This window comes from Pogona vitticeps, chromosome 15, assembly GCF_051106095.1.
Source record: "Pogona vitticeps strain Pit_001003342236 chromosome 15, PviZW2.1, whole genome shotgun sequence".
In the NCBI taxonomy this organism is placed as follows: Eukaryota; Metazoa; Chordata; class Lepidosauria; order Squamata; family Agamidae; genus Pogona; species Pogona vitticeps.
The window spans coordinates 11182346-11209731 of record NC_135797.1 but is presented as its reverse complement, the minus strand read 5'-3'; the positions used below and the strand labels follow the sequence as shown (position 1 = coordinate 11209731).

The 27386-nt window shown below is 46.6% G+C and overlaps 1 protein-coding gene across 4 annotated transcripts; it reads left to right on the top strand.

Annotated features, from left to right (window-relative positions):
- Window positions 1–527: 527 nt before the first annotated feature.
- Window positions 528–26521, top strand: LOC110083759 (NACHT, LRR and PYD domains-containing protein 12). 4 transcript variants are annotated; one of them, XM_072983927.2, is made up of 11 exons: window positions 528–628; window positions 1283–1428; window positions 4626–4680; window positions 7287–7453; window positions 8368–8545; window positions 11937–12002; window positions 13529–15254; window positions 18933–19019; window positions 20513–20683; window positions 22443–22610; window positions 25440–26521. In XM_072983927.2, the coding sequence occupies exons 3-11, from the start codon at window positions 4674–4676 to the stop codon at window positions 25525–25527; spliced, it is 2658 nt and encodes an 885-aa protein (XP_072840028.2). In that variant the 5' UTR covers window positions 528–628; window positions 1283–1428; window positions 4626–4673; the 3' UTR covers window positions 25528–26521. The 4 variants fall into 4 exon arrangements, with proteins under 4 accessions (XP_072840028.2, XP_072840030.2, XP_072840029.2 ...); XM_072983929.2 differs by having other exon boundaries at window positions 536–628; window positions 1283–1346; XM_072983928.2 differs by lacking the exon at window positions 528–628 and adding an exon at window positions 653–799 and having other exon boundaries at window positions 1283–1346.
- Window positions 26522–27386: the final 865 nt, after the last annotated feature.

Sequence of the window (27386 nt, the reverse complement as noted above, 5' to 3'; positions counted from 1 at the left end):
TTGGAAGAATAATAATCAAATCGAGATGGAGGCATGGTTTAAAGAAATGTGGAATGTGGGCATTCATGATAAGCTAACGCCTAGAATTAAGATTAGAAAATGGTTTGCTGGTGACAAATGATTTTAAAGTTTTGGAAGAAGCAAAAAGCTTAGTCTGTGCAAGCATTAGCAGGGAATTAGGTTTTAGTAGGTGTGTCTGAGAAAAAGAAAGGTTATGTCTCATTAGGATTTCATTTTGTTTCAGGAGAGAAATGGGGCAGTTACAAAAGATAAATAAACCTAGAAGCGTTTTATACAAAAGACCAAGGAGGACAAATCAGCAAAATTAGCCCCCAGGCTTGGTAAGGAAGGACGGAGTGGGACACGTGTATTGAGTGCCTGCTTGTTTTGTTTGCTTGCTGAGCGAGTGGCCTTTTCTTTTTGAGGTCCTGGTTTTCCTTGTTTTTTTATTGTCCTCTTTTTTAAAAAAAAACTTTCCTTTTTGTATAGAAAAGGCGGCCGGGCGGAGGGAAGAGAACCATCGGCTGCTCGGACTTTGCTCGTGTGAAAGCGAAACTCGCGGGGCGAAGTCCTCGCCTTTCAGACGCGCCCCGGGAGGGGAGAGCTGGGCGGATTAGGCTCGATCCAGGTCGGTGGGACTCCCACCCCACCCCCCCAATCATCCTTCAAGGGGTTCTGGGTGCGAGGTTCAGCTGGCCTTCCTCCTCCTCCTCTTCCTCTTCTGCTCCAGCCATTGGACACAGCGGAGCCACGCTCTTCCGTGTCGGGCTCCCTCGGTCGTGGGGACGCTCATCCCCAGGTTGGCGTGTTCTCCGCTCCAGATGCTCCTTTTGGCATTTTTGTTGCGTAAAATGGGGGGCCAGCACCCTGGACAGAGCGAGGCTTCCTGGGGGAAAGGAGGAGGAGGAGGAGAGATCCACCCAGGTTTTTGCACAGCCATGGCTTGGAGGTTTAAATTTTATATTTTGGGTTATTACTGTTCTGGCCCAGATCTCATGATTGGTGTCTTTGTGGGTTGTTGTGTTTTGAATTGCAATGAAAGTAGCCACCCCCAGAGAATAGTGCCTTGAGCAGGGTGTCAAGGTAAGGAACAAAGCAGGTGAAGGATCATGGCCAGCAGCCTCTTTGATTTGGGACCATGTATTAAAGTATTTGCCATGTAGCCCCATGAGAAAGTGGACTGGCTGGGTCAGCGAACGCTCACAGGAAAATAGAGCAATTAATCTCTCCGGGGCCACAACATTTTGATCTCGTTTAATGTTGTATTTTCTTTTTATTTCAGCCTGATTTGCTGGCCCAGACTGACAGGGCGACCTCTTCTAAAGCTGCTGGTTGACGTTACCAGGGTACGTCTCGCTCTCTGGGAGAAGGTCCGGTGGAGATCTCCCTGCCTCGGGCGGGAACTTGGGCGCCTTGATTGGAAAAACGGTACGCGCATTTGCCTGCAGTCAAATGCCCGGCTCGTCCAAAAGCCTCACAAGATTCCGTTGTGCCCTTCGGTCGTCTGCCAGGTTATCAGTGGGGCCACCAGAGAGAGCAAGCTTACCGTATTTATTTATTTCCGATTGTTATTTGTACTGATACCCCGAAAGGTCTAAAAGTTTTAACGCTTGCCACTTTTTAATGTTGTTTTTAAAGAAACATGTGCACCCTCTACTTCTTGGTTGTGGCCCCTTAAGTCATAAGCTGCTGCTCTGAACTACCGGAAGGCTCAGTGGTTGTGGTCTCTGAGTGCGGAGCCGTCGGTTGGGAGTTCGATTCCTCCACTGGGCCTCCTTGGCAGGGGCTGGACTTGTTGACCCGTGGGGCCCCTCCGAGCTCTGCAGCTCTAAGATTATTTTTGTGGTTGCTAGAATGTAACTGAAACATTTTCTTTCTTTTTTTATTTTTAAAATATAATTCCATTCTACTTTTATGCTCCTGCCTTTTTTGGGGGGGGATTGATTTCTGATGTAATTATTTGCCTGCCACTGAATTAATTAATTAATTGCACACTGTTAACTCAGTTCCGACTTACGGCAACCCTTGTATGATTTTCCAGGTAGAGAGTACTCAGAAGTGGTTTACTCTACTCTTCCCTTCAGCTGGGGGGCCTCCTAGGATTGTGCAATTTGCCCAGGGCGACGCAGGCGGCACAGTGGAGAATCGAACTCCCAACCTCTGGTTTTGCAGCCAGGTGGCTAAACTATCAAGCCGGCTTGCCTGCAATTTAGTACCCTGTTTCCCCGAAAAGAAGCCCTAACCTGAAAATAAGCCCTAGTATGATTTTTCAGGGTTCTCGAAATATAAGCCCTACCCCAAAAATAAGCCCCAGTTCAGTGAAACCCCCGCCCTCCACCCTTGTGCAGCAACCAGAAGAGGACAGGACTGTAAAATAAAACATCCCCTGAAAATAAGCCCTAATGCATTTTTGGAGCAAAATTTAATATAAGACCCTGTCTTATTTTCGGGGAAATACGGTGTATTTGCGTATAACATTTTACCGGCCTTTCTTAAGGAGACACAAGGCGGTTTGCATAATTAAAAGACAATATTTACCGCCAAAAACTATAAGTATACGAATGTTAAAGAACAAAGAAATACCACACGAAAAGACAGTATACGAAAGCAACACCAAAAAATACATTCAAAACAATAAGGCGCAACCATCCATTTAAAAATCTCACCCAGGCAGCCGGTCATTAAGTTTCGGTCTTTGTCTATTTTTAAGCATTTGTACCTACAAATTTTTTCATTATTGTAAGTTTAATTTCTGTATAAGAGAGATTTGTCTGGAGGAAAGAGACAATTCAGTGGGGGCAGCCGGAAAAGTTGATGGCATGTTTGTCTTGTGTAATGCGGCATACACGTGCAGCGAGTGCAAAACTGGTGGCATTGTTAGAAGAAAAAGTGAAAGAACTGAAACAGTGAGTAGCCACATTTAAGGCTATAAGAAAAGATGAATTATGCATTGACAGAACTCTTGAGCTGCAACAGCAGTCAATGGGGGCACTTCCTAACCCTTAGAGCAGTACAACGATGGAACCCATAATCTCGAGAGGTGGGGAGCGCTCCAACACTGAAGACAGTCAAGAGAAATTTGGACGACAACATGGCAGATATCCTTTCATTTGGATTCCTACCTTGAGCCAAGGGTTGGGCTCGATGGCCTTAGAGGTCCCTTCCAACGTCATTATTCTATGATTTTCAAAAAGTTACATGGTTTTAATAACTCTTGAGTTTTTGTACATACAGTGGTGACTCGCTTAACGGCGATAATCCGTTCCAGGAAAATCGCTGTTGAGCAAAAACGTTGTAAAGCGAAAATATGGGCTGAAAACTCACCGTCCAGCGAAGATCCTCCATACAGTGGCCATTTTCGGTGCCTGTATAGCGAGAAATCCGTCCCTAAACACAGCGGGGAGCCATTTTAATTACCCGGCGGCCATTTTGCAATCACCGATCAGCTGTTAAAAAAACATCGTTTTGCGAAGAATCAGTTCCCGAAGCAGGGAACCGATCATCGCAAAGCGAAAAAAAACCCTATTTAGACCATCGTTTTGCAATCGCAAAAGCGATTGCAAAAATGTCGTGAAGCGGATTCGTCGTAATGTGGGGTAATCGTAAAGCAGGGCATGACTGTAGAAGCAATACAGAGGAAGAAAGCTTTTAGAATTGCCTAGAATCAATTCACCGGTGAACCTCCTTATACTGATACCCACGTGAATTTTGGAATGGCTTGAAAAGGTTATCTGGCACACATAGGAATTAATCCTGTTAAGGATAAACATCAACTGTGATGGACCACCACAGATTCAAACTTTTGAAGGCTGTTATAAAGTTTTATATTGCTCTGAGGTCATTGTTTGAGTGCTGTACTTTGGACCTTGACATAACCAGATGTTGGAGAATTTTTGCCTAGGGGTTAGGGAAAAAAAGCAAGAGAAATCTGTGGAGCCTGCAATCTTGTTAGTATATGTTTCGTGCTTCTGGCAATAGGACAATACATGTGAGCATCACAAAAGCACCAGGTGGCCAATCCGGATATCAAACAGACTGCGTAACTGAAGGTACTAGGTGTGTTCCCTCCACCAAAACAAAACCAGGAGCTGATTCTGGTATTAACAGGAATTGTCAATATCAGACCCTAGAGTAAAGCTGAAAAAGAACACTAAGAGAACCATAGTTCCAAAATGCAGTTTAAAAACCGTTTCTGATGAAACTGTCTGTGAACCGTGCTTATCCATTACGATCTTCCAGTTTCCCCTACGATTTCACATATTTTACATCTGATATGCTTTTTGCACTGACTGAAATCCGGTTGCTTTGAGTAAGAAGATTTGTAACTTTCAGTCTGTTCCTAGCCAGCGTCTCTGCTACAAGTCTCCGAAGTGCGCGTACACCTGGCCCGGTGTGTATATGTGTGAGAATCACTGCAAGGCACAACACTTCTGGGTTTTCATATTCTCTCTTTAAAAGAGTCTTACTCAAGGAAAGCCTGCCAAGCAGCAAGACCTTTGTTCCACGAGGCTTCTTGTATTTCACGCATTTCCCCATTTTGCTGTCAGATGAGGTTGTTTGTTTGCAGTATGTTTACAGCAAGAATTCTATTTAATTTTTTTAAAAAAAATTTATCTCCTTTTCAGACTTAATGTGAAAGCCACCCCAGGGACCTCACTCACGGAAGTAGCAAAATGGAAGGTAAGCCGTATCTCTTGTAGTTATGTGTCATCGAGTCCAAACCGACTTATAGTGATTGTTAGAAAACTTTCAAGGTAAAATATTGAGATATTTAGGGAGAAGAAGGGGTTAACTCTTTCCATACCTGCCACTGAGTTTCCATGGCTGAGCGGGAATTCGAACCCAAGCCTCCTGAGTCTTAGTCTGTAAGTCTGTCCACGACAACATACTGGGTGTTTAAGCCATGTGTTTGCAGTGAGGAGTTGTCAGGAATAAGGAGGGGCTACCACTGTAAGGGACGTGGTGGCGCTATGGGCTAAACCGCAGAAGCCTTTGTGTGCTGCAGGGTCAGAAGACCAGCAGTCGTAAGATCGAATCCACGCGACGGAAGGAGCGCCCGTCGCTGTGTCCCAGCTCCTCGCCAACCTAGCAGTTCGAAAGCATGCAAATGTGAGTAGATAAATAGGGACCACCTCAGTGGCAAGGTAAAACGGCGTTCCCTAGTCACGCTGGCCACGTGACAACGGAAACTGTCTTAGGACAAGCGCTGGCTCTATGGCTTGAAAACGGGATGAGCACCACCCCCTAGAGTCGGACACGACTGGACAAAAATGTCAAGGGGAACCTTTACCTTTACCTTTTTACCTGTTCTGTTCTCCATTGGTGTCATTTCCATCAGAGCCTGGAAGTGTTTGGATTACACTGTGATTGTGGCTCTTTCCAAGTTCTGAGTTTTATACCACTTCCTTCGTAAGCGGTTTCCCTCCCATCCCATAAGGAAAGGAGGTTTTGTATTTCTTTGCATATAAAATTGTCTTGCAAATGTGCTTTTTTAGCACCTGTGTCTCCCACTTACAGATTTTGGTGCACACATTTTTTGTAAAGCCAAGAATTATATCATCCGTTTCACCGGTGTGCAATTTCTGGACAGTGTAAAAAGCAAAAGCCAAAAAACCCACCCTGAAACAATTCGATCCAGAATTTTATGCTGTTGAAAAGCAGGGTGGAGGGGGAAAAACCAACAATGATGGTGTCTTTAAAATCAAACGGATTTAAATCATGATTTAAATCAAATTGATTTACAAAAATTGAAATGGTCAAAAAAATTCCAATTTTTAAAATTTAAATCGTGATTTAAATCAAAGTATGGAAGAGCACATGATGAAAATGTCCTGTTCAATGCAGAGGAACTGATTATGTCAGGTGGTTCACTAGCATGATTTGGGCTCATCCAACTCTTAATTTGGTTACAGTGGTGCCTTGCTTAACGACGATAATCCGTTCCAGGAAAATCACTGTTAAGCGAAAACGTCGTAAAGGGAAATTAAAAAAACCATTGAAACACATTGAAAACCGTTAAATGCGTTCCAGTGGGCTAAAAACTCACCGTCCAGCGAAGATCCTCCATACAGTGACCATTTTCGGTGCCTGTATAGTGAGGAATCTGTCCCTAAGCACAGCGGGGAGCCATTTTAAGCATCCGGTGGCCATTTTGAAAACCCAACGATCAGCTGTTTTTTATTGTCGTAAAGTGAAAATCGGTTCCCGAAGCAGGGAACCGATCATCGCTAAGCGAAATTCCCCCATTTAGACCATCATTTTGCGATCACAAAACATCGTCGTAAAGCGGATTTGTCATAATGCAGGGTAATCGTTAAGCGGGGCACAACTGTAGTTGAATATTCTGGTCCGCCCAACCAGAATATTCTCTCGTCAACTGCCAGAGAGACATTCTCTGTACCTCTTGAATTATTTAGCATAGCATAGGCATCCTTCAGTCTCGAGAGACCATGGTACTTTATGCCCTGAAATTCTCGTTGCTGGAAGGAGCCAGGAAAAAAATGGTGTCTTAAAAATACTTTACATTTCGCTTTTGTGGTAGAATCACAGGATCATGGAGTCGGAAAGCGCCTATAAAGCCATTGACTCCAACCCCCTGCTTAAGGCAGGAATCCGGGTAAAAGCAAGAAAGAATATTTGTCTTAGGAAGACATTGTAAACATAGGTTGAAATCCTGTTCCGAAAGTTACACCGCATAAGGCTGATGATGTGGTCAACCATGGGAATGTTTTGGGAATTAAAAAAAAATTAGAGTTCCCCTCCACCCAACCCCCCCCCCAAAAAAATGGTCTCAAGGCCTCCATGAAACCATTTATCGTAGAAAATCAGTTGAAGGGCATAGAATAGGCCGGAGTCTTTTAATTTCTGAAAAATCACTGCTGGGGGGGTTATTTTCAGGGGCTGTTTTAGGAAATTAGACTTCTCTCTGTCCTGCTGTGTAGAAGATTTCAGCTAACAATTGTCACGAAGGGTCCAGAGAAGGACGATGATTATATTGTAGGTGGCAATTCCTTTAGCTAAATGATTCAAGTTAGCCACATCGTATGTTTTTTAATCAAGCACTTGACTTAACAGTGTTCTCTGGAAACTCCCTGCGTTTAAATAGGTTTGTTTGCAAACTCTCGAAACAAGAACGGCTGACGATCTCGTGCTGAAGCTGCAGAAGGAAGCGCCAACTGGGTTATGTAGTTACGACACTACCAGCTTCTGGAGGCTTCGGAGATGATGGTCTTTAGAGTCAGCTCCATAACAGCTATATGTTATGCTGATGTCATTTATGTTCCCAGGAAATATCCAAGAGTTTGGCCGCTGTCTAGACAGCTTTACAGAAGGCCAACTAAGGAAACTTACCGAGCACTTCAAGCAAGACTTGATTTATGTCATTGAAAATGACATTAACGGGGTGGTCTCCAACCTGAAGCGTAAGAATGTCATCACATCTCAGCAAGCCCAGGTAAAGAGTGCTCTGCAGTTTTGCAATCAGCCCTTCTCAGGCTGTTGGTGCCCTGGATATAGTTTGCATAAGGATTTACAGTAGGACCCCCTTATCCGCAGGATCCGTATCCGCTGATTCACCTATCCACGGTCTGAAAAGTTTTAAAATATGGAGGGGAAATTCTAGAAATGTATATTTCTGAAGATGAAGTGAACGGAACCTGTCACGAAAGGGAGCCAGAGACGTTCCCTAGAGAAATATGTTCCCATGTTGTCATTACTAGAACTGGCCCCTCAAGGGAGCCAGAGACGGTGCTATGCGTAGCATTTGCTCTTAAAATAGTGTTCACTATAATCCACCTTTTCAGTGTCTGCAGGACTGCAGGACCCCATGAATAAGGGGGTATCCTTCTGTCTTTATTTAAAATATTTTTGCTCTGCCGTTCTTCTTAAGAAGGATCCAAGGGAGCTTGCCTCATTCCAAGACCATATTTAAAGCTCAAAACAGTAAGTAGAGCAAAGGACCAAGCAAAAGCAACCCCTAAAACATAAGGCGCAACTCTCTGTTTAAAAACCCCACTCACGCAGCCAGTCCCTGAGGGAAAACTTGCCTGAAGAGAAAGGTCTTGGCCTGCTTGTGGAAGGATAGCCAAGACGGGGCCAGCCTGGCCTCCAGTGGCAGGGGGTTCCAGTGTCCGAGAGCAGCCACCGGGAAGGCCCTCTCCCGTGTCCCCACCAAACGCATCTCTAAAGGTGGCAGGACTTAATGCTGAAGTAAACTCATAAAGCAAGATGTCCTTTATCTTGAGCCTAATCCGTTTAGCGCTTCCTAGTTTAGAACCAGCGCTTCGAATTGTTTTCAAAAAAAGAGAGAGCTTTAGCCAGCCAGTCATGAGTTTTATTTAAACTCTCCAAACTGCGCTTTCCGATTAGGCTTACACGGAATTGGAGACGCGCCAGGATTCAACCAAAGCAGCAGAGAAACTGGTGGCTGACTTCTTTTCTAAGAGCAAAGTGATGGCGATGGAGCTCTGGAAGTGTCTGTTTTCTCAGATGAGCCAGTGTCCTCACCCCAACCTTGAAGGGATGATGGATGAAATCATCTGCAATGGTAAAGTGCTGCTCTCATAAGAATCACAGAGTCATAGGATAAGCGCGTGGGAAGGCGTCGGCAGGGCTATTAAAGCCAATCCCCTGCCCAAATCAAAGCGAAAATCCTCCATACGGCGGTCATTTTCGGTGCCTGTAAAGCAAGGAATCCATCCTAGAAAACAGCGGGGGGGGGGGCATTTTCTTCAGCTGGTGGCCATTTTGAAACCCGACGATCAGCTGTTTGCTGATCGTGGTAAAGCGAAAATCGGTTCCCGAAGCAGGGAACCGATCATCGTTAAACGAAAAAACCCCATTTAAATCATCGTTTTGCGATTGCAAATGCGATCGCAACAACCTAATCGTACAGCAATTTCCTCGTTAAGCGAGGCAATCATTACGCAAGGCACCACTGTATTTGAAAAGGGCTATCCTATTCTCTCTCTGTCTTCTTTTCTCAGAGCTAAATGGGACCAATTCTTCCTGTCTTTCCTCACAGGGCTTGGTTTCCGGTCCCCTGATCATCTTTCTTGCTCTCCTCTGAATTTGTCCTAGTGTGTTGACATCCTTCTTTAAAGTGCAATATCCAGAACTGAACATGTTACTCAAAATGAGGCTTAACTAGTGGCACATAGATGGGAATAAGCACTTCACAGTATTTGGAGACTGGAATTACGTTAGTGCCGCTTAAAATAGCATTTGCTATTTTTGCAGCCACATTGCACTGTTGGCTCCTATTCAGCTTGTGAATTTTAGTCATTCCAAGATCCTTCTTATTCACAGTATTACCGAGCCAAGTATCCCCCACCTTGTAACTGTTTGATTTATTCCACACACACCCCTCGGGGCAGATCTTTGCCCCTTGTCCATGTTAAATATCCTTCTGTTATTTTCAAGGCTCGAATTGGTCAAGATCTTTTTTACTTTGGCCCCTGTCTTCCAAGGTATGGGCTCTTCCACCCAATTTTCTGTCATCTACAAATCAGATAAATGTTCCTTGCACCTCCTCATCCATGAATAAAAATGTTGAAGAGCACCAGGCCCACAAATTAGCCACTGAGTAGCTGAGCCACTATTTCTTTTCTTTGTCTTTTGCTTTATACATGCTGGAAAAATGCTTTTTTGTTTCTTTTAGTGTCTCTAGCTAATCTCAGCTCACTCTCAGCTTTTGCCTTCCTAATGCCATCCCTGCAATTCCTGACTACAGTCGTGCCCCACTTAACGATTACCCCGCATTACGACGAATCCGCTTCACAACAATGTTTTTGCAGTCGCAATTGCGATCGCAAAGCGATGTTTTAAATGGGTTTTTTTCGCTTTGCAAAGATCGGTTCCCTCGTTTGGGAACCGATTCTTCGCATTACGACAATCAAAACAGCTGATCGTCGGGTTTTCAAAATGGTTGCCGGGTGCTCAAAATGGCTCCCCACTGTATTTAGGGATGGAGTCCTCGCTATACAGGCACTGAAAATGGTCGATGTATGGAGGATCTTCGCTGGACTGTGAGTTTTTAGCCCGTTGGAAAGCATTAACCAGGTTTTAATGTGTTTCAATGGGTTTTTTATTTTCGCTTTATGACGTTTTCGCTCTACAGCGATTTCGCTGGAACGAATTAACGTCGTTAAGGTGAGGCACCACTGTACTTGTCTGTAATCTTCCTTTGTGGCCTGGCCTTCTTTCCACTTCCTCTATGTGTCCTTTTTTTATTTTCAAGCCCAACTTGCGTTCAGTTTCCTGTTAGGATCTCCTCCTGCAGGACCGTACCTATCATTGTTCTGAGTTGATTAAAACTTGGCTCTCTTAAAACCCAGCGTATGCATGCAGCTGCACTCTGCTTTTTGTTTCCTTTGAAATCAAGAACTCTAGTAGAACATGCTCACATTCTCCCAGAGTTTCCCCTAGTGCCCCTTCTATAAAAACTCATATTTGTTGGTTAAGATTAAGTCAAGGATAACTTCACCTCTAGTTTCTTCCTCCACTTTTTTGCGGGAGAAGATTATCCGCCCTACAAGCCAGTCTCCTTTTCAACAGGTGGTCTGGTCGAAGATCTCCCAGTATATCCAGTTAAAAGAGGATGTGTATCTATTCTTTTCCTGTTTAATAGCATTTTATGTAGGTGGTTTTTTAAAGGAAAAGTTACGGCATGACGTTGAATATAGTAACAAAAGGAAGAGATTGTTTCCCTGGATCTTGCATTACTCCCTGATAAAATTTTGCAAATGAGAAGGCTGAGCAACAGAATGACAGCCTTGGTGGGCACATCAAGCTTGATGACCCGTCCTTCCCAATGCTGTTGAGAAATTATATTTTGTTTGAATAGAAATTGGTGACACACAGCTTCCATTTTTTACCTCTGAAAAGACTTAGATCAATTTTGTTGTTGTTTAGTCGTTTAGTCATGTCCGACTCTTCGTGACCCCATGGACCAGAGCACGCCAGGCCCTCATGTCTTCCACGGCCTCCCGGAGTTGGGTCAAATTCATATTGGTCGCTTCGATGACCCTGTCCATCTTAGATCAATACCTGACGTTATATATCTAGCCATCTTTGTCTGCCAGCCTATGTTCATAGTAGAGCCAACCCTGCCTCCTGGACCTTTAGCCAGAGGAAGACAAATGAGAGACCGATGGGTTCAAGGAAGAAGAGAGAGACAGCCTTGGGTTTCCACAAGCTGAGGAGGGCTTTTAGATGTCACAAATCCACAGGGTCCCCTGTAAATTAAGTTTCCCAGGTAGGTGGGGCTCATCAGCCTTGGAAGGCAGCCCATCTAAGGAGAAGGAAAACTCCGATTCCAAACCTCCACTGCCTTGTGGCTATATCCACTCATGGAAAAGGCTTCAGGATTAAACCTAGAGGCAAAATCCGGCATCCTGGAGGCAGTTCGTGTCATTCTGGCAACTCCTGCAACGTCGCTGGAACCAGTTATATTGGCTCTCGCCTTTCCATTGGACCATATCAGTGACGTGGAGAGGGGGGATTTGCTGCTTGTGTAACAGCCTATCCTCCACATTATTCTACCCAGGCTTCGGGCTCTAGAGAGGACACTCCAGCTACCTCTATGCAGAGCACGTTACCATCGTCTCTCGAGACTGAAGGATGCCACTGAATGGCAGCCTGTAAGTTGGAAGTGACCTGAGAACAGCACCTGGTGGTTAATTATTTTCTGCTCCTTCCCAATGTTCGTTTATTATTTTGTTATCTATTTATTATAATATGAACTTCCCCAGAGCCACTTTAGAAGGTTAGTAATTAGAACTTTTAAACTTACATACATAAAAACAGGCAGTCTACCAGGATCACACACAAACTTGCCTTTTCAACATAACACTCAGTTGCGATTTGATGGAGGAGATTTTGCTGAGAATAATGTTTGACTTTTCTCTCTCTCTCTCTCTCTCCCATGACTTTCCAAGGTCAAACTCTGTTAGACGAGATTCTCATAAATGAAACCGGACACACTCTTGACCCAGAAATGAAAGGTACCCGAAGGGTGAGGGGGCCGTACGGTGGGCGTTGCTGTAAACTCAACAAAGCTATAGAAAAACGGTGATGGCTTTAGCTGAACACACCAGTCAAAGCACTGGACCATTAAGGGCCCCATGATAAATTACAGGCCCATCATTAGAAGGGGGAAATTCAGTAGTGTTCCAGAGACGTGATTCAGGCAGACCTTTGTGACCGAGGAATCATAATTGCAAACGAAACACAAAGCAAGCTAATTTCCTCGTTTTGGGGTGTGAAACGGTCCTGCTGCGACAAATCAGACATTCTTACAAGAAATGGGCACGAACTGATTCGTCCCGGTTCGCTTCTCCCCTTCCCACCTTTCTCTGGCTCCAACCGCTACTCGCCAACTGCCGCTTGCGTGTTTTTTTAACACACCCTTGGCTCATCTTCCAGTCACAAGCAAGACTTCTCTGCTCCATCCTTTTGCCCAAGGGAGAGATCAGCCGAGAGGGCCGGGCAAAGAGCTGCTGCCGGGGGGCCGGAAGATCAGTCGAGGAAGTGCGGGAAGCTAACATGCTGGTCCCGATGAGTGAGTGATACCTGACTGAGCCCGAGGAGGCCGGGCGGGGGAGGCGCAGTACAGTGGTGCCTCGCTAGACAGTTACCCCGCATGACAGTTTTTTCGCTAGACATTGGCTTTTTGCAATCGCTATAGCGATTCGCAAAACAGTCATTCCTATGGGGGAATTTCGCTGGACAATGTTTGGTCCCTGCTTCACAAGACAGTGATTTAAACAGCTGATCGGTGGTTCGCAAAGCAGCTTTCCTATGGCCGATCTTCGCTAGACAACAACGATTCTTCCCCATTGGAACCCATTAAACAGGTTTCAATGCATTCCAATGGGGGAATGCTTTTTGCTAGACAATGATTTCGCTAAACAGCGATTTCAGTGGAACGGACTGTCATCGTCTAGCGAGGCACCACTGTACCTGTGTCGCCGCCTTTGTTAGCATTCATATGAAGACGAAGAGTGAGATAGGTGGGGGTCTGGGTCTCCTTCATGAGAGAGAAGATACGGCCTTCAAGATTTCATTTCTTATAACTTCTTTTTGTTCATTGAGGGTGGGAAATCTGGCTCTTTTTTTTCCAGCTCTTTCCCCTTTTATCTTCATAACACCCCTGTAAGGTTTGGCTGGAAGACGGGGCCTCCTGCCAGGTTCGCCCAGCGAGGTGATGCTTTAGGGTTGTTCACCTGCTCAACTTATTGAAACAGGAGGGAGGACCGAAATGTCTTGAGGACCAATCCTGCACACCAGAGCTTTGGTTCAAACGGAGGGGCAGGATTTGGGGGAGTTCAAAAATCAAAGTGTGGGGTTTGGGGAAGAAGTCCCCAAAGGAAAATGGGCGGCACCCTTGACACATTTTGAAGTGATGGTGGCATGGTCACATGCCACTATCACCCCATGACACTGTTTCCTCCAGAATGTGATGTCGCCCAACACTGTTGATTCCTGTGACACCCTTGTGTGTGTGTTTTGTTGTTGTTGCTCTCATCAGTTGTTCAGGATGAACTTAAAAGCATTCTGTTTGAACAAACGCGTCGACTGCAAGAAAACAGAGAAGGAGCGGGACCCCACGGTCAAAGCTTCCCCATCGTCAGCCGCTACGTAGAGCTGAAAGTGATCTCAGAGGCTCACTTCAGAAGACAGAGGCTCCAGGAGCACGAGGCCCTGGCCGCTGCTGGCGAGCTGAACGAGTATCGCCTCCGTCAGAAAACACAAGCCAAGCTGGAGCGGATCACTCTGGACCGCCTTTTCCGATGGTGCTCCCGACTGAAGCAGACGGCCCGCTCGGTGATGGTGAGCGGCGTAGCCGGGGTGGGGAAAACCACCCTGGTGCAGAAGTTTCTGTTCGACTGGGCAACGAATAAACACTATCAGAAGTTCTCCTTTGTTTTCTTCTTCAAGTTCCGAGACCTCAACGCGGTCGGGTCAGGAACCAGCCTGGAAAGCCTGATCTTACAAAGTTACCCTGACTTGGAAGTCCAACTGGGAGCCATTCTGCAAGACCCCGACAGACTCCTCTTCATATTTGATGGACTGGACGAGAGCAACGGTGACCTTCATTTGAAATCCCCCGAGTTTTGCACCCGGCCAAAGGATGTGAAGCCGGTCCCTGTGATTGTCGCCAGCTTGCTAAAGGAGAAGCTTCTGAAGGGGTGTTCCATCCTTCTGACAAGCCGCCCGAGCAAACTTGCCAATTTGGAGGCGGGCGTCTTTCACAGGGTGGTCAGTATTGTAGGCTTCTTGTCTCAGGAAAGAGAAAGGTATTTCCTTAACTACTTTGAGGAGGAGGCGGTGGCACAAAACGCCTTGGCCCACGTGAGGGACAGCCAGGTCCTCTACACCCTCTGCTACAATCCCTCTTACTGCTGGATCACTTGCACCGCCTTGCAGCCTTACTTCACCGCCAACGCCGAGCGAGGCCATCCGTTGCCCAGAACCGTAACTCAGCTCTTCGTAAGCTACGTCAAGCATATGTTGGTCAACCACACCAGCGAGCCCCTGAGGCAAACAGACGTGCGGGAGAGGCTGACTCGTCTGGGCTGGTTAGCCGACTACGGCCTGAACCACCACATACTCATTTTTGAGGAGAATTCCTTAGAAGGCTTCCATGTGCCCGAATCTCCTCTTCGTACGGCTTTCCTGGTGGAGAACCTCAAGCTTCACAAGCCTCCTGAGGTCACCTATTCCTTCGTTCACCTCACCGTTCAAGAATTTTTCGCTGCCCTCGTCCCTTTTCTGGAATTCGACGAAGATAATTTTGAAGAGACCAAGGCGGGAGCCCGAGGCGACCGAAGTGGGGAGTTCGACATATTTCTTCGCTTCCTCTCCGGCCTGTCCGATCCTGCGACCCGCGGACCCTTGGAGGCCATTTTGGGGGAATTCTCAAAACCAGCCTCGGGAAAAGTCATCGATTATCTCTCTAGCATAGACTGCACGGCTCTCCTGAGCAGCACCGAACACGGCGGTAAAAGGAAAGCCCTGAACTACCTCAGTTGGCTCTTTGAAGCTCAGAACGAGCCGCTTGTCCTCCAGATGTTGGGCGGCCACGTTTGCATGACCTTCTCCAAACTGATCCTCACTCCCGTCGATTGTGCCATCCTTGGGTATATCTTGCGCTGCTGCAACCAGATGGAACGTCTCGACCTCGATTCCTGCTACATCCAAACCGAAGGGTTACAGAAACTTGGCCCTCATCTGCACAAAATCCGAGAGCTCAGGTAAGAGGTGAAAAAGGAGTCTGATTTTGTTGCTGTTGCGTGCCGTCAAATCGCCTCTTGACTCAAGGCAACCCTGCGAATGAGCCCTCCCAAAACGGCCCCCGCCTTTAACAAGCCCTCCTAAACAATTGTAAACTGAAGCCCATGGCTTCCTTAAGGGAGTCTGTACATCGTGTATTGGGTCCTCCTCTTTTCCTGCTGCCTTCTGCTTTTCTCAGCATCATTCTCTTTTCTAGGGAATCCTGGTTTCTCCCAATGTGCCCAAAGTTAGTACAGCCTCCGTTTCACTGTTTTTGCCTCCAGAGAGAGTTCGGGCTTGATTTGATCCAGGACCCACTTCTTCAGGTCTTTCTGGCAAAAGGGGTTTGTGAATAATGTATAACTGGGAATTCAACTGAAGATTTAGAAGGAGGTCTAGAAGGCCATTGACTCCAACCCCGCTGCTCAAGGAAGGAATCCAAACCGAAGCAGATCTGACAGAGGATGGTCCAGTTTTCTTTTGAAGGCCTCCAGCGCTGGAGCGCTCACCACCTCCCGAGGACATGGGTTCCGTTGTCATACTGCTTGAACAGTTTCCAAATACAGTGGTGCCCCGCATAGCGATGATAATCTGTTCCAAAAAAATCATTGCTATACGGATTCGTCGCTATGCGGGGCAAAAATGCCCATAGGAACGCATTAAAACATGTTTAATGTGTTCCTGTGGGCAAAAAACTCACCGTTATGCGGAGATCCTCCATGCGGCCGCCATTTTTGCTGCCTGGTAAGTGAGGAAAGGGCACGAAAATACTGCGGGCGGCCATTTTTTTTTTTACCCGGTGGCCATTTTGGAACCGCCGATAAGCTGTTTAAAAAAACGTTATGCGAAAATCGGTAAGCGAAACGCTTACCGATCATCGCAAAGCGATGTTTTACCATTTAAAACATCGTTATGCGATCGCTTTTGCGATCGCAAAAAAACCATCGCTATGCGGATTCGTCGTTAAACGAATCGCTCGTTATGCAGGGCACCACTGTACTTCATGGGATTGAAGCAGATAAAATGCAATTGCAAGATGTTTTGTACTGGTATCAGGGCCAGGCTAGGAGATAGACCTGTAGGTGGAACCAGACTTCACAGCCTAGAGATAAGGATTGGTGTCATCAGGTTTTTAAATCTGATGACACCAGTTTTTAAATCAGGCCAATTCAGTCCATCTCCCTTCCACTGTCAACAACTGAATTTTGCTGGTGCAGTAAGGTACCGACTACTATTAACTCTATTATTCCTTTTACTCAGGTGGCAAAATATGACTCTCATAACTTACGCAGTGGGCAGGTTGCCCCTAATAGCAGGTTAAAGCGCTGCTTTGACTAAATGGGTCCCTGCGCTTGCAGGAACAAGAGCTTGCTTGTGTACCGTTTTGCTAATTAGGCAAAATGTGGTGGGCGTAAAGCGCTGGTGGAACTAAGTTGGTCAGGGACCAGTTTGCTCTATCTGCAATTCGGGACCCTTTCAAAGCAGAATGGGAAGCAAAGTGTGTTGACTGCATACCGCCCCATAGAGCTTAAAATTCTCTCTGGGTGGGTTGCAATTTAATTAGACAGACTACACATCGCCCCCTCGTCCCCATGAGCGGGGAACTCAGCGTACTCACCTCAGAAGGATGGAAGGTTGAGTCAAACTCAAGCGGGTTTTTCTGAACCCGGCATTGAACTCTGATGGTGAGCAGAGTCTCAGCTGCTATCCACCTCCCTTAATAGTTTTAGCACTCCCTGCGGACAAAATTTCACAGCTTGACCCCTTTGCTGAAGCCTCCTCATGATCTTAGGAAACCGAAAACTCCCTCCTACCCATCTGCGGAGTGGGAGAAGAAGTAAGGGCTTGTGGGTTTTTAAAAGAGCCTTTCTAAGGGACCTCTGGGTGATACCTCACTTAGGAAATGAGAAGCAGACTTTTGCTGTCTGTCTCGCTCCCCCTCCACAGGGGAGTTGGAGGACATTTTCGGTTTCCTACCGTGTTTCCCTGAAAATAAGCCCTAGTATGATTTTTTTCAGGATGCTCGTAATAGAAGCCCTGCCCCCAAAATAAGCCCCAGTTAAGTGAAACCTTGTCCTCCACCCTTCTGCAGCAACCAGAAGATGACATGACTGTTTTTGAATAAATGTAGATAGTAGGTACATGAAAAAAATAAAACATCCCCTGAAAATAAGCCCTATTGCTTTTTTTGGAGCAAAAATTAATATAATACACTGTCTTATTTTCGGGGAAACACGGTAGTATCATGAAGCAACTTAGGCAAAGTACGTAGGAACGCATAGGAGGGGATAAGGTGAAGTCTGTTACTGTTTTTTCTTCTTCTTCTCTCCCTTTAAAGGGAAAAAGGCCCAAATAAGGTCGCTTGAGGTGCTGTACAAGGATAATCCCAAATAACATACGGGAGGATCCCACCCACCCACCCCCCATCTGCAGGGTCAATACCAACTTCCTGAAAATACTAAATAATTTTTTTTCCAAAATACCTCGTTATATATCTTTCCTGGGTGTATGAAAGAACTGGTCACGTTTAGCCTTGAGAAAAGAAGACTGAGGGGTGATATGAGCACACTTTTCAAATCCTTGAAAGGATGTCCTACAGAAGAGAGGAGAGGATCTGTCCTCGATCCTCTCAGAGTGCAGGATGCATCATAATGGGCTCAAATTTCAGAAAGCCAGATTTAGGCAGAATATCAGGGAAAACTTCCTAACTGTTAGAGCAGTACGACAATGGGACCATGACCTCGAGAGGTGGTGAGCACTCAAACCCTGGAGGCCTTCAAGAGAAACTTAGACAACCACCTGGCAGATCTCCTTTGATCTGTATTCCTGCCTTGAGCAGGGGGTTGGACTGGATGACCTTGTAGACCCCTTCCAACTTCACTATTCTATGCTTTACCAGAAATGGCTACTAGAGGGAGCCAGAAACCATGCAATATATAGTGTTCCCTAAAGGTAAAGGTACCCCTTGACAATTTTGTCCAGTTGTGTCCGACTCTAGGCGGCGCTGCTCATCTCCGTTTCCAACCCATAGAGCTAACGTTTTGTCTGCAGACAATCCTCCGTGGTCACGTGGCCAGCGTGACTAGACACGGAATGCCATTTACCTTCCCACCGAGGTGGTACCTATTGATCTACTCGCATTTTTGCATGCTTTCGAACCACTACGTTGGCGGGAGCTTGGACAAGCGACGGGCGCTCACTCCGTCGCGTGGATTCGATCTTACGACTGCAAGTCTTCTGACCTTGCAGCACAGAGGCTTCTGTGGTTTAACCTGCAGCGCCACCACGTCCCTTAATAGCATTCGATACATCCATGGAGGAAGGGCTTGGAACCGATCCCCTCCTGGATACCACAGTCCTACTGCACCACACTTCAAAACAATCCTGTTTGGCACAGTTCTAGCCTGATCCAGGCTGGGAGAATTTGGCTGTCTGGTCACACTCCAAATTGTAGGTTGACTCACCGGTCAACTGCGCCTCTTCTTCTGCCCTTTTGTACACGGATCGGCGTGCTCAGAGAACAACGCCTGTGGACGATGAGGACAGTGGCTGACCATCCCGCAGCGGACAGAATTCTACGCCCCTTTCCAGTTGTATTTCGGAGTGTCGTGACTGCTGGACGCTTTGGCGATACTCATTCTTTCAACTTCTTTCCCCAGTCTTTGCAACAATTATCTGCAGGATTCTGCCGTCAAGCACCTGGCTGCTGCACTGAAGCATCGGGACTGCCGCCTGGAGACCCTGAGGTATGCTTAGAAGAAGCGTAAGCTGGTGTGGTCCGTTCCCTAGTAAACCGATGCTAGGTGCGGGGTAAAAAGGATGGAGGAGAAGGAATTCAAGTTTCAAGTTTATTTAGGTTTTGGTCGCCCGTGGCTCGTACACCATGTCAAGTTTTAGAGCTTCAAAAAGACGCACACCTTTAAACAAACCTTTGCCGCACCGGCGACACCATGTTTCCACCGTCTGCTCAAGACCAGCTTTAGTCTTGAGGTATCCGAGAGGGTTGAATATGTGTGTCAATTGCGATTTTTGGAGGAATTGCTTCTCTTGCTGTTTCATCGGTCGGACAGTCGGAGAAGGGGTGGGGTGGGGTATCGCGTTACTAGCAGGCAACAGGAACGGGGGCCCAGGGGTACCTGGAGAAAGTGTCCCCGTCGGAAGCGCAGGCAGCGAGCACTCCTATATGACCGCCTCAGCTTTGGGACGGTCAGTAAGATAAAGAGGCAGGTGAAATTGGGGAGAATATCTTCATTCCCAGGGGAAGTAGGGAGCACTTCTGCCCCGCATCCTCTTGGAGAATGCCTAGAAATTATCCTGACTAGAACTGGCCATTAAAGATTCGTCCCTCTGCATCCTGTTTTCAAAGTGCTTTGTGTTTTTAGATCAGCCATATAGCCGTGATGGGAAATCTTAAGTTCTGGGTTCAAATCTGGCTCTCCTGGAGTCCTCCTCCGGCCATCTGGGGTTCCCAAGATGGTCACATCCCCTTTCCTCGGGACACCACGGCTTGGTAGCGGTTCTGGACAGCTCAAATCCAAAGTGCTGCTTTTAAGGCTTCGAGACGGGTGGAAAAACTTTTAAGCTGAATATCATCCTGATTATGCATGCACAAGATGGCACCGAAGTACAGTGGCGCCTCGCTTTACAATTGCCCCGCATTACGACGAATCCGCTTAACGGCAATTGCGATCGCAAAACAATGGTCTAAATGGGGGGATTTCGCTTTACGATGATCAGTTCCCTGCTTCGGGAACCGATTCTTTGCAAAACAATGTTTTTCTAACAGCTGACCGGCGGTTTCAAAATGGCCACCGGGTAATTAAAATGGCTCCCCGCTGTGTTTAGGGACGGATTTCTCGCTATACAGGCAGTGAAAATGGCCACCGTATGGAGGATCTTCGCTGGACTGTGAGTTTTTACCCCATTGGAACGCATTGAACGGGTTTCAATGCGTTTCGATGGGGTTTTTTATTTCGCTTTATGATGTTTCCGCTTAACGGCGATTTTCCTGGAACGGATTATCATCGTTAAGCGAGGCACCACTGTATCCCTTTTGGGAGGCTATGCTGAGAAAAAAGATGGAATATAAATCAAATAAATAACATTGCCCTGTGATCCCCCTTCTTGCTGGCAGAACCGAGCACATCAGGACTCCACATTTCATTTGGGTTCAGGGAATTCGTTCCAGAGGCTTGATTTCTTTCTCTTTTTCTTTCCGTTTTCCTTTTGCCATTTCCAGTTTGGCAAAGAACGGGCTAACCGAAAAGTGCTGCGAGGGCTTGAAGCAGGCCTGCTTAGCCAATCGGACCCTCTTGCGCCTCAATCTGACCCGGAACAAGCTGCAGAACGAAGGCATTTCCATCTTACTGGGCGTATTCAGTAATCCAAACTGCGTGATAGAGGAGCTATCGTAAGTGGTAACCGAAGCACCCCTTCCTTGGGGGGGGGGATTTCAGAAAGCTGGCAATACACCTGATCGCTTTCCAAACAAAAAGACGCAATTCTTGAACGTTCATTTATTTATCTATAAAATACATCCTCTGCCCTTTGAAATAATGAAGGTGAGGTCTCCCACCCACCCACTTCCCCCCAAATAAAACAGCAAGTGGAAGCAAGAACTGCCAATGATCAAGTTTGATTTTTTAAAAAGGTAAACCTGCCCAGTTCTTTCCGTCTTTCCTCCTAGGGCTTGGTTTCCAGTGCCCTGTCCACCCTGGTTGCCCTCCTCTTGCGTTACTTTCTGTTTGACCAAATCCTTTTCTTTGTGGAGAGACTGTTCTAGAGCAGTGGTCGCCAACCTTGAGTGCTCGGGGATTCTTGGACTCCTAGAAGCCTTCACCGCTATCTGTGTTAGAAAGGGCTTCTGGGAGTTGCGCTCCAAGAGAAGCGCCTTTAGTGACGACCACTGGATAGAGCTGCTGAAGCAAACCATGGAAAGAGGGAGAACGAGGGTGGGTGGGTGGGTGGATGGATGGATGGATGGATGGATGGATGGATGGATGGATGGGTTAGTCAATAGATGGATAGATGGGGGGAGGGAGGGAGGGAGGGAGGGAGGGAGGGAGGGAGCACCGTTCTGGATAGTTTGCAACCATAGATAAAACATGCAGTACAAGCCAGCATATAGCCAAGAATTAAAACATCAATAAAATAAATAATAACAAGCGATAGCAGGTATGTAAAATCAAAATCAAACATGGTAGCCTCCCTGAAAAGCAAGGTTTTAAGTTTGAATATTAGCAGGGAGGGGTCCAGGTGTAGCCTCCACCGGGAGCTGGTTCCACAATATCGGAGCCACCACAAAGAAGGCCTGATCTCTCGTGGAGGACGTCCACACCTCCCTCAGAGTGGCTACCCAGAAGAGCTTTTCTTGGGAGAATCTGGTGGATAGGGTGGGCCCCAGGAGGGTCTGACAACCTCCTGCAGACCCATCATGGATTGTATCACACACACACCCCACCATCTGAAGTGGACAGAAGTCCCTTGATGATTTGAAACCTGCCTATTTTTATTTTAATATGAATTTTTAAAAGGCACACAGGAGGTGTGCTTTGGAATTGAAGGAGAATTGGGCTTTTCAGAATGTGATTATGCATGATTTAATGCAAAATACAGTGGTGCCTCGCTTGAAGACATTAATTCATTCCAGCAAAATCGCTGTAGTGCGAAAACGTCGTCAAGCGAAATTTTTTAAAAAACCATTGAAACGCATTGAAACCGTTCAATGCATTCCAATGGGCGAAATACCTGCTCGTCCAGTGAAGAACCTCCATACGGCGGCCATTTTCTGGTGGCTGTAATGTGAGGAATCCGTCCATAACACAGCGGGGAGCCATTTTCTGCAGCCGGTGGCCATTTTGAAACCCGACGATCAGCTGTTTGCTGATTATCGTAAAGCAAAAAATCGGTTCCCGAAACAGGGAACCGATCAACTTTAAGCGAAATTCCCCCATCTAAACATCATTTTGCGATCGCAAAAGCGATTGCAAAAACTTCAACGTTAAGCGGATTCGTCGTCCAGCGGGGTAATCATCCAGCGGGGCACCACTGTACTCTTTTTCCACTGGCGGGCGGGTGTTATGGGCCTTAGATATGGCTTGCAGGCTACTTGTTAGTCATGGCTGGCCTTTCAGATCGACCACCTTTGAACCGCGGCGTCTGTGTTCCAGATTCCAGGAGAATGCTTTGTCCGACGAGGCCTGCCCGATGCTGTTCTCGGCTCTCTTCGGAAACCAGACTCTCAGACGTCTCAACCTGAGTGGCAACAACTTCACAGATGCGTGTTTTGAAGAGATGTGCAATCTTATCCTGGCGTGCCGTGGCCTTGAAGAGATCAGGTATGATAACGAACCATTCAAGCACATGCCTGTTAAGAAGCGAAACATCCTTGGTGTAGTAGGTGTGTGCAAGCTCAGGGTGTTTGTGCTGCCTTAATTTGTGTGCGCACACAAAAATCAAAGTAAAAATTACTGTAATAAGTACCTCCCCCAACTTTTTTTTCCCCATAACGGAGGTATAGTGGAGTTATATTTCAAGTGCTGTGAGCTGGGGAAAAATGGGTTCTTAACGGTGGTGTCTCTAAAGCAGGTTTCTAGATGGTGTTTTAAGATGTTTAGATGGCGTCTCGAAAGGTTTCCCAGATGTTATTGAACTATAACTCCCAGAGATCGTGGCCGACAGAGCTCCGGATTAAGGCTTCTGGGAGTTTTAGTCCAAGAACACCTGAGGAAGCATTGCTCTAAAGCAGTGGTCCCCCAACCTTGGCCATCCAGATGTTCTTGGACTTCAACTCCAAGAAATCCTGGCCAGCAGAGGTGGTGGTGAAAAGGCTTCTGGGAGTTGTAGTCCAAGAACATCTGGAGGCCCAAGGTTGGACAAGCCTGCTCTAAAGGTGCACGTGGTATTTGTCCCGTACGGCTGTCACGTGGCGGAAGAGGACACCCTCAACTGTGAAGTTGTCTCTCCTGTTTGCTTCCATAGGCAGGGTCTTCAGACCGACCAGGCTGGCCCCGGTTCCCCCTTAAAAGGGCGCCTTTCTCAGCCTTTGGTTGCCATCAGATGAGGTCGTTTGGGCCACTGGTGGCGGAGAACCGATCCTGCTACCCCCCTCTGTATTTCAAAAATACTATCGTATCTCCCCTCAGTTTCCTTTTCTCAAAAAGAAGATCCCTCCCCCCAAAAAAGCAATTATTTTTAGTGCCATAACGCTCGATCCTTTCTTACCCTCTGCTCCCACCCTCAAATAAATTATCCTCTGCTTTTTAGGGACTATTCCCACTTCTCTTCAGTTTTTTCCCCCTTATTTCGTTTTTCTTTACTACGACCACAAAGAAGTCACTTTTAGTCTCTTACGTGCTCCTCTTCTTCTTGAAGAGGCCGCAGACAGCAGTGCGTGGGCTAAGTCTACGGTTGAGCGCAACAGCGATAGCCCAGCAGGAAAGAAACCCACCAACAGCTGCACGGCCAAATTCTCCTTGGGTTGAAAAGTTACACGGTGTGCCTCAGATAGCACTGGGTAGATTCCAAGTCCTCCCGTCAGAGGCTCCGGTAATGGCCTCGCGGTCGTCTTCCATGGGGGAACACCACCAAAATTCATGGAGACAGAGGCTGCGTTAAAGGAGAAGGATGAGGGAACGGTTTCTGTTGTGATCAGGGCCTCCTTTCTGTCGACAGAAGAGATCAAGAAAAGGGGATCCCAGGACAATATTAAAATTAAGGCCAGGAATTAAGACACGCCAAGCAGCTGCCTTTGTAGCCGATGCAAATCTGGACCTCATGCAGTTTGCTGGTGGGGCACAAGCTTATCCCTGCCGGGAGACATACTGGGCCAAAACTGGTGGGCCAACACCAGGCTAAAAAAGAGCCTCGTGGTGCAGCGATTAGACTGCCGTACCATTGGCCAAGACTCTGGTCATCATGATCTGCGTTTGATCCTCATGGGCTCACATAGTTGGCTCAAAGTTGATGCCAACCTTCTGAAGTTGGAAAATAGTGTACCCACCTAGCTTGGCGGGGGCAATGTGTTGCCCACCTATTTGAGCTATAAACTGCCCAGAGAGAACATTAAGTGCTATGACACAGTATATAAGCTGTACACTAATGCTCTTGGTTTTAAAAAAATAACCTCACCTTGTACCCTATTTTGAAAAGATTCTCAGTGAGGTGTAGTGGATAGAATGGCGGATGAGGACTCTGGAGAACAGGGTTCAAATCCCCGCTCAGCTATGGAAAAACTCGCGATGGGAATGGAAGTGTTAAAACCACTCCTTAAATTTCTCACCTTAAAAGCCCTGTTAGGATCACAATAAGTTGTTTATGACCTGACGGGACAGAACAACGCACAATGTTTTGGAGCAGACGAAAGTAGCTGATTCTTGTTCTTCCGTGTTGAAGGAAAGGTTAACTTGCCACTCTTCTTGGTTTTGGATACAAAATGGGGGAGGCATTCTCTTGTTCTTAGCATAGATTTAGTTTCCAGACTTTGGAACTCCCTGCCACAGGAGGTTAGGCTGGCCCCAACTTTACTGTCCTTCCCTAAGCAGGCGAAGACTGGCTACCTGAGAGGTTGTTGTTGGTTGTTGTTGTTTTTTTTGTACAGTATTTGTTTGATCCCTTTTAATATTTGTATAACTGCTATTATTACCCTGTTTCCCCCCAAAATAAGACCTAACCTGAAAATAAGCCCTAGTACGGTTTTTCAGGATACTCATAATATAAGACCTACCCCAAAAATAAGCCCCATTTAAGTGAAACCCCGCCCTCCACCCTTGTGCAGCAATCAGACGAAGATGACATGATTTTATTTGAATCAATGTAGATGGGTGTACATAAAAAATAAATAAAACAACCCCTGAAAATAAGCCCTAATGTGTTTTTTGGAGCAAAAATTAATATAAGACCCTGTCTAATTTTGGGGGAAACACGGTAGCTTTAAGTACTGTCTTTTAATTACTGTATGTCAGCCGCCTTGGGCCCTTTTTAAGGAGAAAGGGGTTAAACATCTATTTAAAACAAACTTGTTTAATTCTGAGGTGTTGGCATTTGTTAGAAATAGGAACTCCGGACCCACAAAAATTTGTGATAACTTTTATGAGAGTGGCACAATCACACCTCCTATTAAAATTGTTTTTTCTATATACAGTATATATATTTGCCTCTTCTTCTAGGCTTAACTTATGTGACTTCACTCCAGAGGTGGAAAAAAAGCTGAAGACACTTGAAGAGTCCAGAGAGGGCCTCAAGATTTTCATCTAAAGCTCTGGCACTAAAACACATCCATAAAGCATACGTAGCAAGAGAAAGCAAGGCCACCGCAAGCCCTTTTTCGAGGCCTGCTTCCTTGCACTTTTGCTCTTCCTCAACGTTTGATAGGGGATGGAATTTTTTTTAAAGTTCTGGGCCAACAAATCCCATGGTTCTCCGTTCCGAGTGCTCTACCTGACTGACAGACAACTAAATGTGGTTCACCTGGGGAAAGGGCCTCAAATGGAAGGCTTTGAGGCTGAACTAGGCCTAGCTGCATCCAGCTTCCTGTTTTTATTTTCCCCCCTCGTTTCCTACTGCATTGCACTTTTTCCTGTTCATGCGAATACAGGTTGACTTTTACTGTTACAAATGGATGTTTTCCATTTGTAAGGCCTCCGTATTATCTCCTATACAGTGGTGCCTCGCTTAATGATTACCTTGTTAAATGAATCCGCTTAACGATGAGGTTTTTTCAATCGTTTTGCAATTGCAAAACGGTGTTTTAATGGGCAAAAATTCGCTTCCCGATGATTGGTTCCCTGCTTCGGGAACCGATTCTTTGCATTACGATGATCAAAACAGCTGATCGTCGGGTTTCAGAATGGCCGCCCGCTGTGTAAAATGGCTCCCCGCTGTGCTTTAGGACAGATTCTTCGCTGCACAGGCATCGGAAAATGGCCACGCTACGGAGGATCTTCGCTGGACGCTGAGGTATTTCCCTCCTTGGAACGCATTGAACCGGTTTTCAATGCATTTCAATGGGCTTTTTTTAGTTTGCTTGACGAGGATTTTGCTCTACAGCGATTTCGCTGGAACGGATTATCCTCGTCAAGTGAAGCACCACTGTACAAGCCAACCAAAATGAAACTTGTACGTATATGCTTATAAGTGCCAAATGTTATCTTGCCATGATTTTTGGAATGTCCGTCATTCCCCCCCCCCGCGCACCTGCACCATCCACCACTGTGGTGGACCAAGTCTAGTAAACACTTTTATACAATCAGATGCTAGCTTTTGTTTGTGACTTTTTTTTCTTAGCAGTCTGATAAGAGCATCGCCCACCCTTGCCTTTGCTGTGTTACCCATAAAAGCCTCTGGACGTTTGCGGAATGCATTTCCTTCTCTCGCCTTCTTTAAGCTCCACCCCTGGAGGGGGGGTCCATTAAAGCAGAGTTCCACAACCCTCGGTCTGTGGCCCGGTGCCGGTCCGTGGCCTGAGCCGGACCGGTCGTGGAGAGACACCTTCCCCCTTTGCACACACTCCCCACACACAGCCCCTTTGTGTCTGCGCACAAGCGCTGCACCACGCTTTGCGCATGCACACGAGCATGCGTGAGAAAGAGCGCTCCTTTGCACATGCACATGAGCACAGGGCAGTGCCCTGCCTTCCCCAGCCGGTCCGCGGGGCTAAGAAAGGTTGCGGATCGCTGCTTTAAAGTATTCAGACTGAATGGAAGGTGTGGAGGGGCCCTTCTTAGGTTTGCACCCTCCCTCCGCTCCATTCCTGGAGAAGAGGCAGAAGGAGGCAAACTGGGCCCCCAAAGTGGGTGGGGTTGCTCCAGCCTAGGAATCGGATGATCATAGAACCAGAATCATGGAGTTGGAAGGGGCCGAGAAGGCCATCGAGTCAAACTCCCTGTTCAGTACAGGAATCCCAGTCAAAAGCCGATCTGACAGACGATGGTCCGATTTCTTCTTGAATGCCTCCAATGTTGCAGCAAACACCACCTCCCAGAGTAATTGGTTCCACTGTCGTGCTGCTCTAACAGTTAAGAGGTTTTTACTGATATTCAGCCTAAATCTGGCTCCCTGTAGCTCGAGACCATTATGGCCTGTCCTGCACTCTGGGATGATCGAGAACAGATCCC